At 32.9% G+C, this 14,666-nt stretch overlaps 1 protein-coding gene across 1 annotated transcript; it reads left to right on the top strand.

Annotated features, from left to right (window-relative positions):
• Positions 1-12,837: 12,837 nt before the first annotated feature.
• LOC141520209 (olfactory receptor 4K14-like) lies at positions 12,838-13,782 on the top strand. The gene has a single exon (XM_074232009.1). The coding sequence runs from the start codon at positions 12,838-12,840 to the stop codon at positions 13,780-13,782; it is 945 nt and encodes a 314-aa protein (XP_074088110.1).
• Positions 13,783-14,666: the final 884 nt, after the last annotated feature.

The raw sequence follows: 14,666 nt of genomic DNA, 5'->3' as shown, positions 1-14,666 counted from the left end.
ACCCATAAAAGGTTCTAGGTCTCCTGCAGCCACAAGCACTAATATTATTCTTGGCCCTGGCAATGTCATCAGGCTTCCATCTCTACTCCAGGAACAAGAACTAATTCTATATTTTAACCCTGGAATTGCAAAAGCACTGAGGGTACTCAAAAGCACTCCACTCAGCCCTGGCATTATGACCCAGAAGTGCTTATGGGAAATAGGGTTTTCAATCATTGAGAGCATAACCCAATGATTTCAAAACATTCCCTTCACTCTCTCTCTCTCTCTCTCTCTCTCTCTCTCTCTCTCTCTCTCTCTCTCTCTCTAGGTTTTTGCAAGGCAAAAGTGGCTTGCCCAAGGCCACATGGCTAGGTGATTATTAAGTGTCTGAGACCTTGACTCCAGTGCCGGTGCTTTATCCTCTGTACCACCTAGATGCCCCCCTTCAATCTCTTTTTGATCAGCTGTCCTATACACTGACTGTTGTTTTTTTCTCCAAGGATCATTACTAGCATTTCTGCCCTTCTCTGTGTTTGTGCCCATAGTGGTCTTACAAGCCATTTCTGTAGAACTCTTAAATTTTCTTAGTCCAGAAAAACATATCCTCATCTTTGTTTTTTGACTCTCCTTTCCTAAAATTTGATTTACAGAAGAGTTGTGTTTGGAGGGTAATATTGACTGTTTAGCTTGGTCCCAGTTTGCACTTTACTATCTTAGCTTCTTGGCAGCTTTGAGTTAAAAAAAGAATTATTGACTCACTTTTTATCCTTCTTGGGACAAAAAAAATGATTCATTTGCTGAGTTTTTTTGGGTAAAAGATTTTACAGTTGATGCATTGAGGTAGGCATCTAAAAATATCTCTGCTTATTTAAACGTAAGATAGTATAAATGTGACAAGATCAAATGCTAAATCATTACTTATACCTCTCAGACTGGTCAATATGACCAGAAAAGACAAAGATCAATGCTGACAAGGATGTGGGAAATCTGGGACACTAATATATTTTTAGTAGAGCTGTGAACTTATCCTACCTTTCATGAGAGAAGACTACTTATTTAAAGCCAATAATGTCATGTTTAGTTCAAAGAGTTCAGAATATAGAAAACTAGAGGCAAAACATAAACCATATATTCCATTTCTTCATCAGTTACAGAAAAGATAAGGGAGTGAGGTCACATAACTACATAATAGGAGAGTTGGGGCACTTCCAGCCAAGATGGTGGAGAGAAGCCAGACACTGTCCTAAGGTCTCATGGCTTTCCCTCAAAACTAATATGATTCAAACCTCTTAACAGTATTTACATCCACAAAATCCAGAAAGAGCAAAGGAAAAGAACATCTACCAACAAAGGTATGTCTCAAGGGAATGCGGGTAAGCCAGGGCAGAGAGCAGAGAACCAGCCCAGGGGTTATGGGGTGAGAGCTGGGTCTAACCTGAGAATGGCTGCAGGAGCTTTGGCTTTGTGAGCAAGCAGGAGAGCTCCAGTGCAGTGCCTAGGCATCAATTGGATCAGCATAGCTTAGCTGGAAGACCAGGGCTGTGAGCCCCTTATTTTCTAGTTTAATGCCCTTCCATCCCTGTGGGAGAAGGTGACTCTTCCCAGAACAAAGTAACAACTCTACCAACCCCCATCTCCCCTTGACCTCCATTCAAGCTTAGATCACTCTCAGTATTGAGTGAAAAAATAATGAGATAAACTGTATAGCCCAAGGTCCCAGCACACATTGTTAAAGGATAATTCAGACACTGTTGCTTCCCCCAAACTCTCAGGACTAGGAAGTAGGACATAAATCAAGGACACAGATACTCCAGAGGAAAGTCTCTAGCACCCCCATTGGCCAGCCCACTTTCAGTTACTAAACCCAGTGAGCAAAGCCTCTAGGGTTTTCAAAACCAAAGGTCTGGGATCCCTCCCCTCCCCCAACAAGATCCTAAGAAAATTAAGAAAGGTCAGCAGAAAGGGGGGTACATTGAAAACTACCTTGAAGACAGACCCTAAATCAGAAAGAGCTAGAACTTCTGAGGAGAATATGAATTGGTTTTCAACCCAGAAAGACTTCAAAGACTTCTTGGAAGAGATTAGAAAGGAGTTTAAAAATCAATTCGACAAATTGGGGGAAAAGAACAAGAGAAAATTAACACCTTGCCACAAGAAAACAAATCCTTGGAAAATTCTACTGACAAGTGCAAAAAAGAAAATTCTTTCAAAACCATAAATGGGCAAATGGAAAACCCCTTCGAAAATATAAATGGCCAATTTGAAAAGGAGTTGCAAAAGGTAAATGAAGAAAATTATTCCCTCAAAAAAACACTGGAATCCATAGAAACTAATGACATCCCAAGACAGCAAGTATCTTTTAAACAAAAAATTGCTATCTAATAACATGGATCTTGCTATATCCCCAATTGGGAGAAAAATTCTCATAACTGATGAGAATTGTATTGGAGAGAATATATTTAGCCAAATGTAATGGACATTGATGATTTATCTGTGACTCTGATAGAATGATTTAAAAACAGTATCTCCTTAAAAACAGGGGACAGTAAAGATATAGGAGGATGGAGGACATTGAATGAGGTAAATCAAATTACATGAAGAGGTAAAAGGACCTATTGCAATAGAGGGGAAGAAGGTAGGAGGTAAGAACCAACTGAATATTCCTCTCATCAGATTTGTCTCAAATAAAGATTAGCATACAAGTACTCAGTTAAATTAAGGGGAATGAGGTAGTAGGGAGGGAAAAGGGAACTAACAGAAGGAGAGGGGAGGAAAAGGGGCAAAAGGAAAGGAAAGGGAAAGATAGGGGAGGGGTGAGTCTAAGGGGGCAAAATGGTAAAAAATGTGGTATTCAGAAGTAAAATACTGCGGAACATGGATCAAGTGAAAAAAGGGGAAAATACTGATAGAGGAAGATAGCATGGAAGGCAATAATGAGTTAGTAATTACAACCTTGAATGCGTATGGGATGAACTCTCCCATAAAACATAAGTGAATAGCAGAATTGATTAAAAACTAGAATCCTACAATATTCTGCTTAAAAGAAACTCATTTGATGTAGAGAGATACATATAGAGTAAAGTTAAAAGCTTGGAGCAGAATATATTTTGCTTCAGTCAAAGTGAAAAAGGCTGAGGAAGCAATCCTTACCTCAGACAAAACAGCCACTAAATAGATCTCTTTAAAATCGAAAAGGAAATAAACTACATCCTCTTAAAAGGTACAATGAAGCAATTTTAATACTAAATAAATATGCACCAAATAGTATGGTGTCCAACATTCTTAGAGGAGAAGATGAATGGGTTATAGGAAGACATTGACAGCAAAACTCCACTGGTGGGAGATCTCAACCTCTATCTCTCAGATAAATCTAACTATAAAATATACAAAAAGGAAGTTAAGGTGGTAAATAGAATGTTCAAAAGACTAGATATGATAGACTAATGGAGAAAACTGATTGGGGCTAGAAGACAATATACTTTTTTTCCCCGCAGTACATCACACTTAGCACAAAATTTAAGCATGTACTATGGCATAAAAAGCCTATAATCAAATGAGGAAAGGTAGAAATAGTGAATACATCCTTCTCAGATCATAACGCAATAAAAATCATGTGTGATAATGGGTCATTCAGAGACATAACTAATTGAAACCTACGTAACCTCATTTTAAAGAATGAGTGAATCAAACAACAAATTATAAATAGAATTAATGATTTCATTCTAGATAATAATAATAATGAGACAATATACCAAAACTTATGGGATACAGCCAAGGTAGTGGTTAGGCTATATATTGTATCTTTAACTGCTTATATGAATAAAATAGAGAGAGAGGAAATCAATGAACTAAGCATACAACTAAAATACTAGAGAAAGAACAATTCAAAAAGGCCCAAGTAAATATGAAATTAGAAATTCTAAAATTAAAGAAGAAATTAATAAAAGTAAGAGCAAGGAAGCTATTGGACTAATAAATAAAACCAAGAGTTGGTTTTATGAAAAAAAGCCAATAAAACTGATAAATGATTAGTTTGATTAAAAAGAAAGAAGAAAATCAAATTACTAATATTGCAAATGAAAAAGGTGAACTCAACACCAATGAAGAGAAAATTAAAATATTAATTCAGAATTATTTTACTCAACTGTATGCCAATAAATTTGATAATCTAAATGAAAATGATGAATATGTACAAATATATAAGTTGCCAAGGTTAAATGAAGAGAAAATTAAATACCTAAATAACCCTATCTCAGAAAAAAAGAAATTCAACAAGCTATCATTGAATTTGCTAAGAAAAATCTCCAGGGCCAGATGGATTCACAAGTGAATTCTATCAAACATTTAAGGAATAATTGGTTCCAATTCTATAAAAATTCTTTGGAAAAGCCGGTGAAGACAGAACTATGCCTGACTCCTTCTATGAGACCATTATGATGCTGATACCTAAATTAGGAAGAGTCAAAACAGAGAAAGAAAATTATAAACCAACTTCACTAATGAATATGGATGTAAAAATTTTAAAGAAAATATTAGCAAAGTGATTACAGAATGTTATCACTAGGATAATACATAATGACCAAGCGGAATTTAATGCAGAAATGCAGGGTTGTTTCAACATTAGTAAAACTCTTAGTGTAACTGACTACATAATAACAAACCCAACAGAAATTATATGATTATCTCAATAGATGCTGAAGACACCTTTGACAAAAACAGCAACCATTCCTAGTAAAAACTTTAGATAATGTAGGAAAAAATGGATTGTTCCTTAGAATGATATGCAGTATCTATCTGAAACCATCAAGAAGCATTATATGCAATGTGGATAAACTAGAGGCAGTCCTAATAAATTTAGGGGTGAAACAAGGATACTCATTATTGTGACTATTATTCACTATTGTTTTCAAAATATGAAATAGAAGGAATTAGAATTGGGAAGGAAGAAACAAAACTCTCACTCTTCAGGTGACATGATGGTATATCTAGAGAATTCAAAAAATCATCTAAAAACTACTAGAAACCATTAACAATTTTAACAAAGTCACAGGATATAAAATATATCCACATAAATCCTCAGCATTTCTATGTATTTCAAGCAATATATATATATATATATATATATATATATATTTATATATAAAACAGCAAGATCTAGAAAGAGAAATTCTATTTAAAGTAACTTCAGACAATATAAAATACTTTGGAGCCTACCTGCCAAATCAGATTCAGAAACACTATGAAAAGTTATAAAATACTTCGCACACTAATAAAATCAGATTTAATACTATAGTGGCAGTTCTATTAGAGTTATAAATGGAGAAAGTGGAGGTTAAGGACACATTAGCACAAATTCTATGCTTCATATACCATGCTTTGGGAATGAGAGGGGAGATGGTATGAAAATCTGCTTGCCTTTCTATGCAGCACTCTTTCACAAATAAATCTATTTAACATCTACCATATCTTCATCATAGATTATTTACCAATCTTGACCCTAAACTGAGGCAATAGAAGAAATCACATGTTAGTACATTATGGAAAATGCAATGATGTAGTCTTGTTCTTGAACTTGTTTCCTTGTTCAGTGAATTAGATCTTGCCTTGTTCTATTGTGATTATATGTATATGTAGATAGATAGGTAGATAAATATATAGATAGGCAGGTAGGTAGGTAGATAGATAGATAGTTAGATAGATAGATAATTGTTCTTCCTTCTTTAAGAGGTTCAAAATTATATCATGTTGCAGTCAAGTTTCAGTGTATTTGACTATGGCTGAACAGATCAACAATTTTGGTAGTATTTTGATTTCTGTCTTTTTCTCTAGTGCCATGCCATTTCACCTAGACTGTTTTGCTTCATATAGGGAAGAAAACTGGTTGAGAGTTTATGGGAATGATTGGCCACTCCTCTGCAGGAGTAGTTTCTTGAAATGAGTGTCAGAAAGTGCAGGTTTGAAAAAGGACTTAAAGTCTGGTGGTGCTGCCATTCCTAGAGCTTCTATGCTTGTCTCTCTTCAGTTGTTGCTAGTGAAGATGAGGAATGCAGCTACTTTTCCATAATGATTTCTCCCCTCAGTGATGCTCATGTGGGTCTAAGGAGATCTTGTGATTAGGAGACCCTAGTATTCCCAAGAATTTAGATACCCCATCATCAATTCTATGCTCCAGCAGAAAATAAAACTACAAGACTGTATTTTCTGACCTGGCTCCCAAATCTGTACTCAAGCCAAAAACATACTTTTCAAAGCACCTACAAGGACAAATCTTCAGAGATTTTTCACATCTGATAGCCTTTAAGGTTCTAATGGAATCATATTCCTGTAGGACAAAAAGTACAACCCAAAACATATCTAAAAATGTATGTTAAATTCCAATATAGAACATTTAGTGTAAAGACACAGAGAATGACTAAAACACATGCTAAAATGCATTTTATTTTAAAGACATCAGGGGAAAAAATTAGTGTTCCATAAAATCAAAGTCCTTTTCATAAATCCTTTAACAAATCCCTTAAATTTATATTAATTCTTCTATGCACTGTTCAGATTAGTTGTATTCAGGTTTCTTCAGGCAGATAAAATAAATTTTAGGCACAAACTGTCATATGATCTCTAAGTCATACTTGGCATATATGACTGATGATCAGTTCATAGACAGTTTTATCTACTAAAGAGAGCCAGTTTGCATTGTATTTAATCTGTTTCATGTAATCTACATAATCTTTTGCTGGCATATATGTTACAACACCAAATTGCAATGAAAACTCACAAATAAAATGAACATGTTGCCAGAGACACAATAAATAAACAATTTAATTCAATTAAAATTAATTTCCAACTATGTAAAGGATATCATGTTAGGCACTAAGAATACAAATAAGGAAAATGCCCACAAAACTGTACAGTCATTACCCTTAGGAATCCTACAATAGAAGTTTTATAAGGGAATATGACAGGCTTTCTTCAAGTAGAAAGTGATAAATATAAAATTACTCTTAATATTAATATTAGAATTCTAGAAGAGATGTTGTTCTTTCAACCTTTGGTGGTAGAACTTGAGATAACTTGAAAGAAGGGAAAGATACTAGCAAAGAGGAGATGTGGGGGAAGTGCATTCCAGGGACAAAATATAGAAGAACATATTCAGGGAAGGAACTTTTAAAATACTTGTTTTGTGGGCTATTTAGATTCAGTTGTTCTTGTTCTTGAATTCTGAGAGATGAATTGCTATCAACTATCAACCCAATGAGGGTTTGGCTTAAAAAGGTCTCAGAGGAGTCAAGAACATGAATCTTTTCCATGAACTTTATTCTCTTCTCTGAACAAAACACAATGTTTGAAGTACACTGTTTTACCACTGGGACTACAATACTTCTTTGAAGTGAATATAGCATACACCAAGGATAATGGTTGTTCAAAGATTATTGTCTCTAGTTAACAAGTCTAAATGGCCACTATTCTCCACAAACTGTTACGCAAATAAGAAATCACTGGTTGCACAAAGATTGCATATGGTAAGTTATTTCTGTTGTTTTTCTACCTCTGTATTCATCTTCCTCTCTTGTCCTTATATTAATGCAATTTTGAAACATTACTATGTGGCAGTTACATAGCTGACAGCAAGAGGCAAAGAAAGGCCTCTTTGATTAAGAACATAAGACTGATTTGGAATATTGAGTATGTGAATTGCACAAGAACACAAATATAGAAGAGAGAAAAAGGTTTGATTTATTTTCCTTTTCTTTGATTTTTATATTTTGCTATTTACAGAGTTTCCACTTCTTTTTCTAGGTGAGGAAAAGGAGAGTTTTGCTTGTATTAACAGAACTGTAAAATTAATTATGGCAAAGAGACATATCTCTCCTCAGTGGGGTGAATTTATTTCTCCAGTATTAAGTATATAGATTCATTTTATAATTTTCCTTATTAGAGGTTTTAACCAATCCTATTTTAAATAAAGCAGTGAAAGAAAAGGAGAAGAAATTATTGATCTCTTTGAGAGTAGATTTTGTGAATCCCCACAGCAGCTAGTATTTAAAAAATAGAATTTAAAAAATGAAATAAAGAATTTCTTTCTAGTTTCACTTAGTTCTTTGTATCTGAAAAATGTATAAATTAAAGGGAAAAAGTCCCTTCCAGTTATTTCTTGTTTTCTTTATGATTTCTCATTTTCTTCTGTCTTGGAAAAAAATCAAAACTAAAATTCTGCTCTGTGTATGAAAATATGTTCAAAAGACCAGTCTAGAAGAAAGAAAATTCAATATGAGGGAATATTTTAAGTGAAACTTAGGGGTGTTAATTTTAATATTTTTCAATATTTCTAGCTATTTTCAAATTTTCCATAATTCAATATGCACAGTAATATGAGTTTTTAGTATGATTTTCTTGCTTGATTCCTGGAAATGGAGTTAGAAAATGCTATCAAAAAATTTTAGCAACATTTAATCAATAACTATTTGTCAAGTCTGGTATTGTGTACTGTGTACTATGTATCAGGTTGCTATGCTCAGCAACAAATCATCCTAGGGACTTGTTTGAAGGAGTTAATAATGATGATTGAATATTCCACATCATAAATAAGATTCCCCAAACAACTTGAAAACAATAGTTTTTTTTTAATTGAGTGAAACATTGCTTCTCTAAAATTCATTTCTATCTAAATTTGCTAAGAGTATTCTTTTTCATGGCTGGGAAATAATAGGTTAACTAACAATAAGCATCCAATTTAATTGTTTGTCAAGGCATCACCTTCCTCTTGTCATGGTGTTCTTTGAGAATGAAGAAAAAAAATCATCATCAAGAGCAAATGACTACATATTTACTGTAGATAACTTGAGAGGCATTATGGCAAGTCATTTAACTTATCATTGCTTCAGAAAATGCTCTAAGACTATCAAATGTAGGCAATTACAAATCTATACTATTGTTACGGAGAGGGAGTTCCTTTACCAATTAAATCACAGATTGTCTGGGAAAAAAAGAATTAAAAAAACTGCAGGACGAAAATAAATTATATTCAATTGTATCTTCCTGATATATTGGAATCCTTTGTCTTTATTCACCTTTACTGCATCATTATTATCATCACCTCCTTTTCCACTGTTACCAACAGCAGTTTTTTTCCCTTAAGATTTGAGTGATTGAAATCAGTTCAACAAACTTATTTCTTCAAACAAATTTAATTGTGACAGCCAATTGGTTTCAAGTTGTTTGGAGACTCTTATTTATGATTTGGAATATTTAACTATTGCTATTTATTCATTACAAGTCCCTAGGATGATTAACTGCTCAGCATTGTAGCTTGATACATAGTACACAGTACACAATGCCAGTACTTAACAAATAGTTATTGATTAAATGTTGCTAAAATTTATGTTAGTATTTTCAAGTTCTATTTCCATTAATCAACTGGATCAATTTGAACAATTGAAATCAGTCCATCAAACAATAAACAAACAAATACTAGGTTAAATAACAAGAAAACAGAATTTTATATTGGGCAAATCCTATCACTTTTCTGGAATTTAGTTTCTATGTTTGCAAAAGGAGGATTTGGAGAATTTGGATTAAGTTTCCTTTAGAAAAGTTCTAATTTCTTTCACCTCTAAAATTCCATGATTCTGTATCTTCCCATTTTGAAAATTGCTTATACCTGCATAATAAACATATATATATATATATATATATATATATACATATACATATATATATGTATATATATAATAGTTGCAAAATAATTTCTCTCAGGGGATTTAGGTCTATTGGTCATGATCTGACAACATTTACTTGAATCTTTTATAAATGACTTCAACTCTATATTATGAGGAGGGAAAAAGTTTTTGATGAATTTTAAAGTTTCAAAGTATGAACATTTTCCCTTCAGTTAGGGTAAATTTTTTCCCCTCAATTAAGTCTCTTCATGGAAAGAAGTTAATTTCACAAAATGATAGAACTGATCACTTTTTTTAAAAATCTCAAACAGAATTACTTTAATCCTATGAAAACTGCTGTTTTAATTATTCTTCTCACTTCAGTAAGATTGAATATCCTGGAGAGAGAGAGAGAGAGAGAGAGAGAGAGAGAGAGAGAGAGAGAGAGAGAGAGAGAGAGAGAGAGAGAGAGAGAATCTTTCCACCCTTTATCTTGAGAAATTATTATAAAAATGAAAATGTTCAGAGATTATGGCATGAATTTACAGTGCTTCTCTTAATAACTAGGAAAGTTTCAACCAATCAAAAATAAAATAAACATTGATTAATCACTTTCTCTGTACCAAAAATAATACTAAGTATTGAAGAGTTTCAGTTGAATGGGTTTGTTGAAATAAATTTAATCACCCAGATCTTAAGAAAGAAAAAGTGATGGTGGCAAGGGTGGAAAAGGAGGTGAAGATAATAATGATGCAATGACAGTAAAGGTAAATTAAAACATTTTCAATAGATAAGGCAGATGCAGTTGAACATAATTAATTTTCCTCTAGATGCTTTGGCAAGTGTTTTTTTTTTTTTTTGTTTTTGTTTTTTTTTGTCCAGATAGCTGGCGATTTAATAGTTTAGGAAATCCCTCTCCTTAATAATAACATAGATTTGTGCTTACCTGCTTTTTATATTCTTATAGCATTTCCTGAAGCAATAAGTTAAAACTTGCCATAATGCCTCTCAAGTTTCTCTACAGTGAAAACATGTAGGCATTAGATCTTGATGATGATGTTTGCCCTTTGTTCTCAAAGAAGAACATGATATCAGGAAGGTGATGCCATGACAAACAAGTGAATTGGATACTGTGCTAAGTCACCAGACTTACTTTCTCCTCTAGAGTCATCTTGTTCTAGTGGTTAGATATAAATAAAGATGACTGGAGATGGAGACCGGATGTGAGACTGTAAGGGTAAGTGACTTAGCCAAGGTCACACAGCTAGGAAGTGTCCAAAGATTGAAGTAAATTTGAGCTGAAGTCCTCCTGAGTTTTCTGTTTGCTGCAGCATCTAAACCTCCCAAAGGTGACTAAATACTATCTACTTTTGAATGAAAAGTTTAGTCCATTTCCCTTACCAATTAGCTTTTCCTTTCACAGATCATAATACCATATCAAGATCATATAATTTGAAACTGAAGCAAATTTAAGATTATCTTTTTTTAATTCTATCATGTTAAAGTTAAGGAATTTGACTAACCAAAAGTTTAAATGACAATGCCAAAACCACATAAATAGTAAGAAAATTGGAGTTTTGAACTCCTTTACTTCTACAACTTTCCATTTATTTCAAATGTTATAAAAATAGGTCAATTAAAATTTTGAATTCCATTTACTGATGTATTTGAGTTATTCATTTAGTATTTTAGTTATTCATTAGTCACATGTTTTAGTTTAATGTTAGTTTTATGTATTAAGTGCTAATTATATGCCAGATAAATGAATTTATCTATTAATATGCTGAAACCTCAAATTGCATTTTAGAATTCTCTAAAGATGTTGTATTAAGTCATTTATGTTGGATTTGCTTAGGGATTTCTTTGTCACTTTTCTTGACAAATCTGATGGTTTATTTCCCTTATTGGTCTGCCCTTGTAATCACAAAATCATTGAATGCTAAATATTTGTGAGATATTTGAAACATGATCTGCCTCAGGGATTTCTCAGTTTTTTTGATATTGTCTTTTTTAAAAAAGTATTTCTTGACTTTTAACAAACCTTTACATGCTCTCCTATTTATGAAATGAATTAAATTCTAGAATCTGCCATGCATTAGCAAAACAAATTATATTAATTCATAAAATTAAATTTTATGACTTAAATTTCATATTAAATTAAACTTGATAAAAAAGAAAATAAATAAAATTTATTAGCATATACTTTTAGTACAATAAAATCATTAAGTATTTGGCAGAACACAGTTTAATAAACTTGTGTGAACTACAATTTTATTTCTTTGTAACCAAGCATTTTCTCTTCAGTAGTTTTTTTTTTTGCAAGGCAAATGGGACCTTGCCACACAGAGCTAGGTAATTATTAAGTGTCTGAGACCAGATCTGAACCCAGGCACTCCTGACTCCAGGGCCAGTGCTTTATCCACAATGCCATCCAGCCACCCCTTCAGTAGTTTTTGAAAGAAATATGTGCAAATGATTTTTGGTCTCCAGTTTCTTTTGTGCCTGAGATTTGATTGAGAACAGAATTGATAATCCTGATTCCTAAATCCTAAATAACTTTTAAAAAAGTACTGAAAGTCCCATGAGATTTTTTTTTAAATTAAGAATGGAATATTTTTTTCCAAGTTTATGCCAAACATCTAATTTAATTGATTGAATAACAATTTGGAGATTTCACTTATTGCAAGGGATTAATTTAATCATCTTTCACTTGTTGGAATTTGTTTTTGATATTTTTTCTGGCACATTATGAAAGAGGCTTCTTATACAGATCTCATTCAATTAATTCTGATAAGTTTCCATTTATTGAGTTTTTTTCCCAGATGTCCTTCCTTTTCCAGCCAACCTCCACTTCTTTAACATTATCTCTTAAATTTATAATTATTTTTTCAGTCAACACTATAACTTTGGAATACTTCAATTGGACAATATCATTCCTTTCCTAATATTCCACATACATCTTTGATGGATCAGATGTTTCTTTTTCCTTGAGGTATGTTTGTCTTATATAGTTTGGGAACTCCTAATCTCTGAAATCATATTGCCATTTGGTTTATTGCAAGACTGATTAAATGGATATGAGAATTGGTTTTATATTTACATGGGAGACTATTTACTCTAAAGGTAGAGAATAATGCTTTTGTATGTTCTAATAACTATCTTCTCATTTTCTCCAGTAGATTTATTGTAAAGACTTGAATGAATGGCTGAAGTAAATTATTCTACAGTATCTGAGTTTGTGCTTTTGGGACTTTGTGATTCATGGGAACTTCAGATTTTCTTTTTTATTTTGATCTTGGTACTATACCTGGTCATAGTTTTAGGTAATATCTTTATTATGATTTTAGTTATCACTGACTCCCATCTCCATTCCCCCATGTACTTCCTGTTGGCCAACCTCTCTTTTGTTGATTTGTTGCTTTCCTCAGTCACTACTCCAAAGATGATCACAGACATGCCCAAGGAAAACAAATCCATCTCCTTTGAGGGCTGCATGTGTCAGATCCTCTTTGTACATTTTGTTGGAGGGGGTGAGATGGTGCTACTTGTGACCATGGCCTATGATCGCTATGTAGCTATATGCAAGCCACTCCACTACACAGTCATTATGAGTCAAAAAAGATGCATTTGCCTTGTAATGATCTCTTGGACTATTGGGTTTGTACACTCTATGAGTCAATTGGTTGTGATTGTGGAATTGCCTTTCTGTGGACCTAAAGTAGTAAATAGCTTTTTCTGTGACATCCCATTAGTGATTGAACTTGCCTGCATTGATTCATATTCCTTGGGAATTTTGATGAATTCTGATAGTGGGATTCTTGCTATGACATGCTTCATCCTCTTAATGACCTCCTATACTTACATCCTACTCACAGTATGCCATAATTCCAAAAATGGGGCATCCAAGGCACTCTCCACTTGCACAGCTCATATCATAGTGGTGGTGTTATTCTTTGGACCTTGCATCTTCATCTATGTTTGGCCACTTAACATAACATCAGTGGACAAATTTCTTGCTGTGTTTTACTCAGTCATCACACCTCTTCTGAATCCAGCTATCTATACATTTAGAAACAAAGAGATCAAAGTTTCACTGAAAAGATTTAAAAGTCAATATGTGACTTCCACAAACAGATGGAATTTGTAAAACCTTTTAATTAGCAGTTCCATATTGTATGCATCTTAGTGAATCTGAGATTGATGGGCTAGAGGGATATTACATACAATTATTCCAGGTACTTGATTTTCAAATAAAAGTTATCAATATTCCCATATACATAACTTGTGTGATGATAATCATTAATAAATTGTGTTATTCATTGTTGCCATATTATTTGATATTATAATTTATAATAAATAATTGAATTAAATAGCAGTTACTCTTGAAATGTAATACCTACATCTTCATGAACAGTGTTCCATAATTGCTTGCTCTCATGTCTCCATAAAATCCATCTATTCCATTAGATCATTAGATAACTAGTTTTTATCTCTCATGTGGTACCAGTAGATTTATTGAAACAGCAATTGATTTGGTAACTGTATTCACCCTAAAGTACAATTTAGAATTTAACTCTGAGGATCATTTCATTTTTGTTTTTGTGTCCTTGGAAATGAATGCAGTGTTTGCTACATAGTCAACATATAGTGAATGCTTGTTGATTGGTCAATTGAGGTCTTTCACTTAACCTTTATCAATGTATATTAATATAATATATATTATTAACTGAGATCTTGAAAATTGTTAGTAACCATGATTAATTTGTCAAATTTAAATGACCTTTGGATAATGGGAAAAGTAAAAGAATCATTACCTCTTCCATTTATCCTCCCTTCCGACCTAAGAATAAAATTGAAAAATTTTTAAAAGGCAGTATAAGAGATAACAAGAAAACAATATGTGGTAGATGTCATTCTTTAGTTTTTCACTCACTTACAAGGAGTTAAATTAAAGTAAGACTTTTACATTTCCCCCATTGGTCCCAAAAGTTTCTAGAACAGGATGTCTTACATTTTTAAAATCTGTTTGGC

This window comes from Macrotis lagotis, chromosome 4 (assembly GCF_037893015.1).
Source record: "Macrotis lagotis isolate mMagLag1 chromosome 4, bilby.v1.9.chrom.fasta, whole genome shotgun sequence".
NCBI classification, from domain to species: Eukaryota; Metazoa; Chordata; class Mammalia; order Peramelemorphia; family Peramelidae; genus Macrotis; species Macrotis lagotis.
This window is presented reverse-complemented; position numbering and strand designations above follow the sequence as displayed.

What these genes read in the sequence shown, in the direction of transcription:
- LOC141520209 (XM_074232009.1), top strand. Translation starts at nt 12,838, where the DNA reads ATGGCTGAAGTAAATTATTCTACAGTATCTGAGTTTGTGCTTTTGGGA.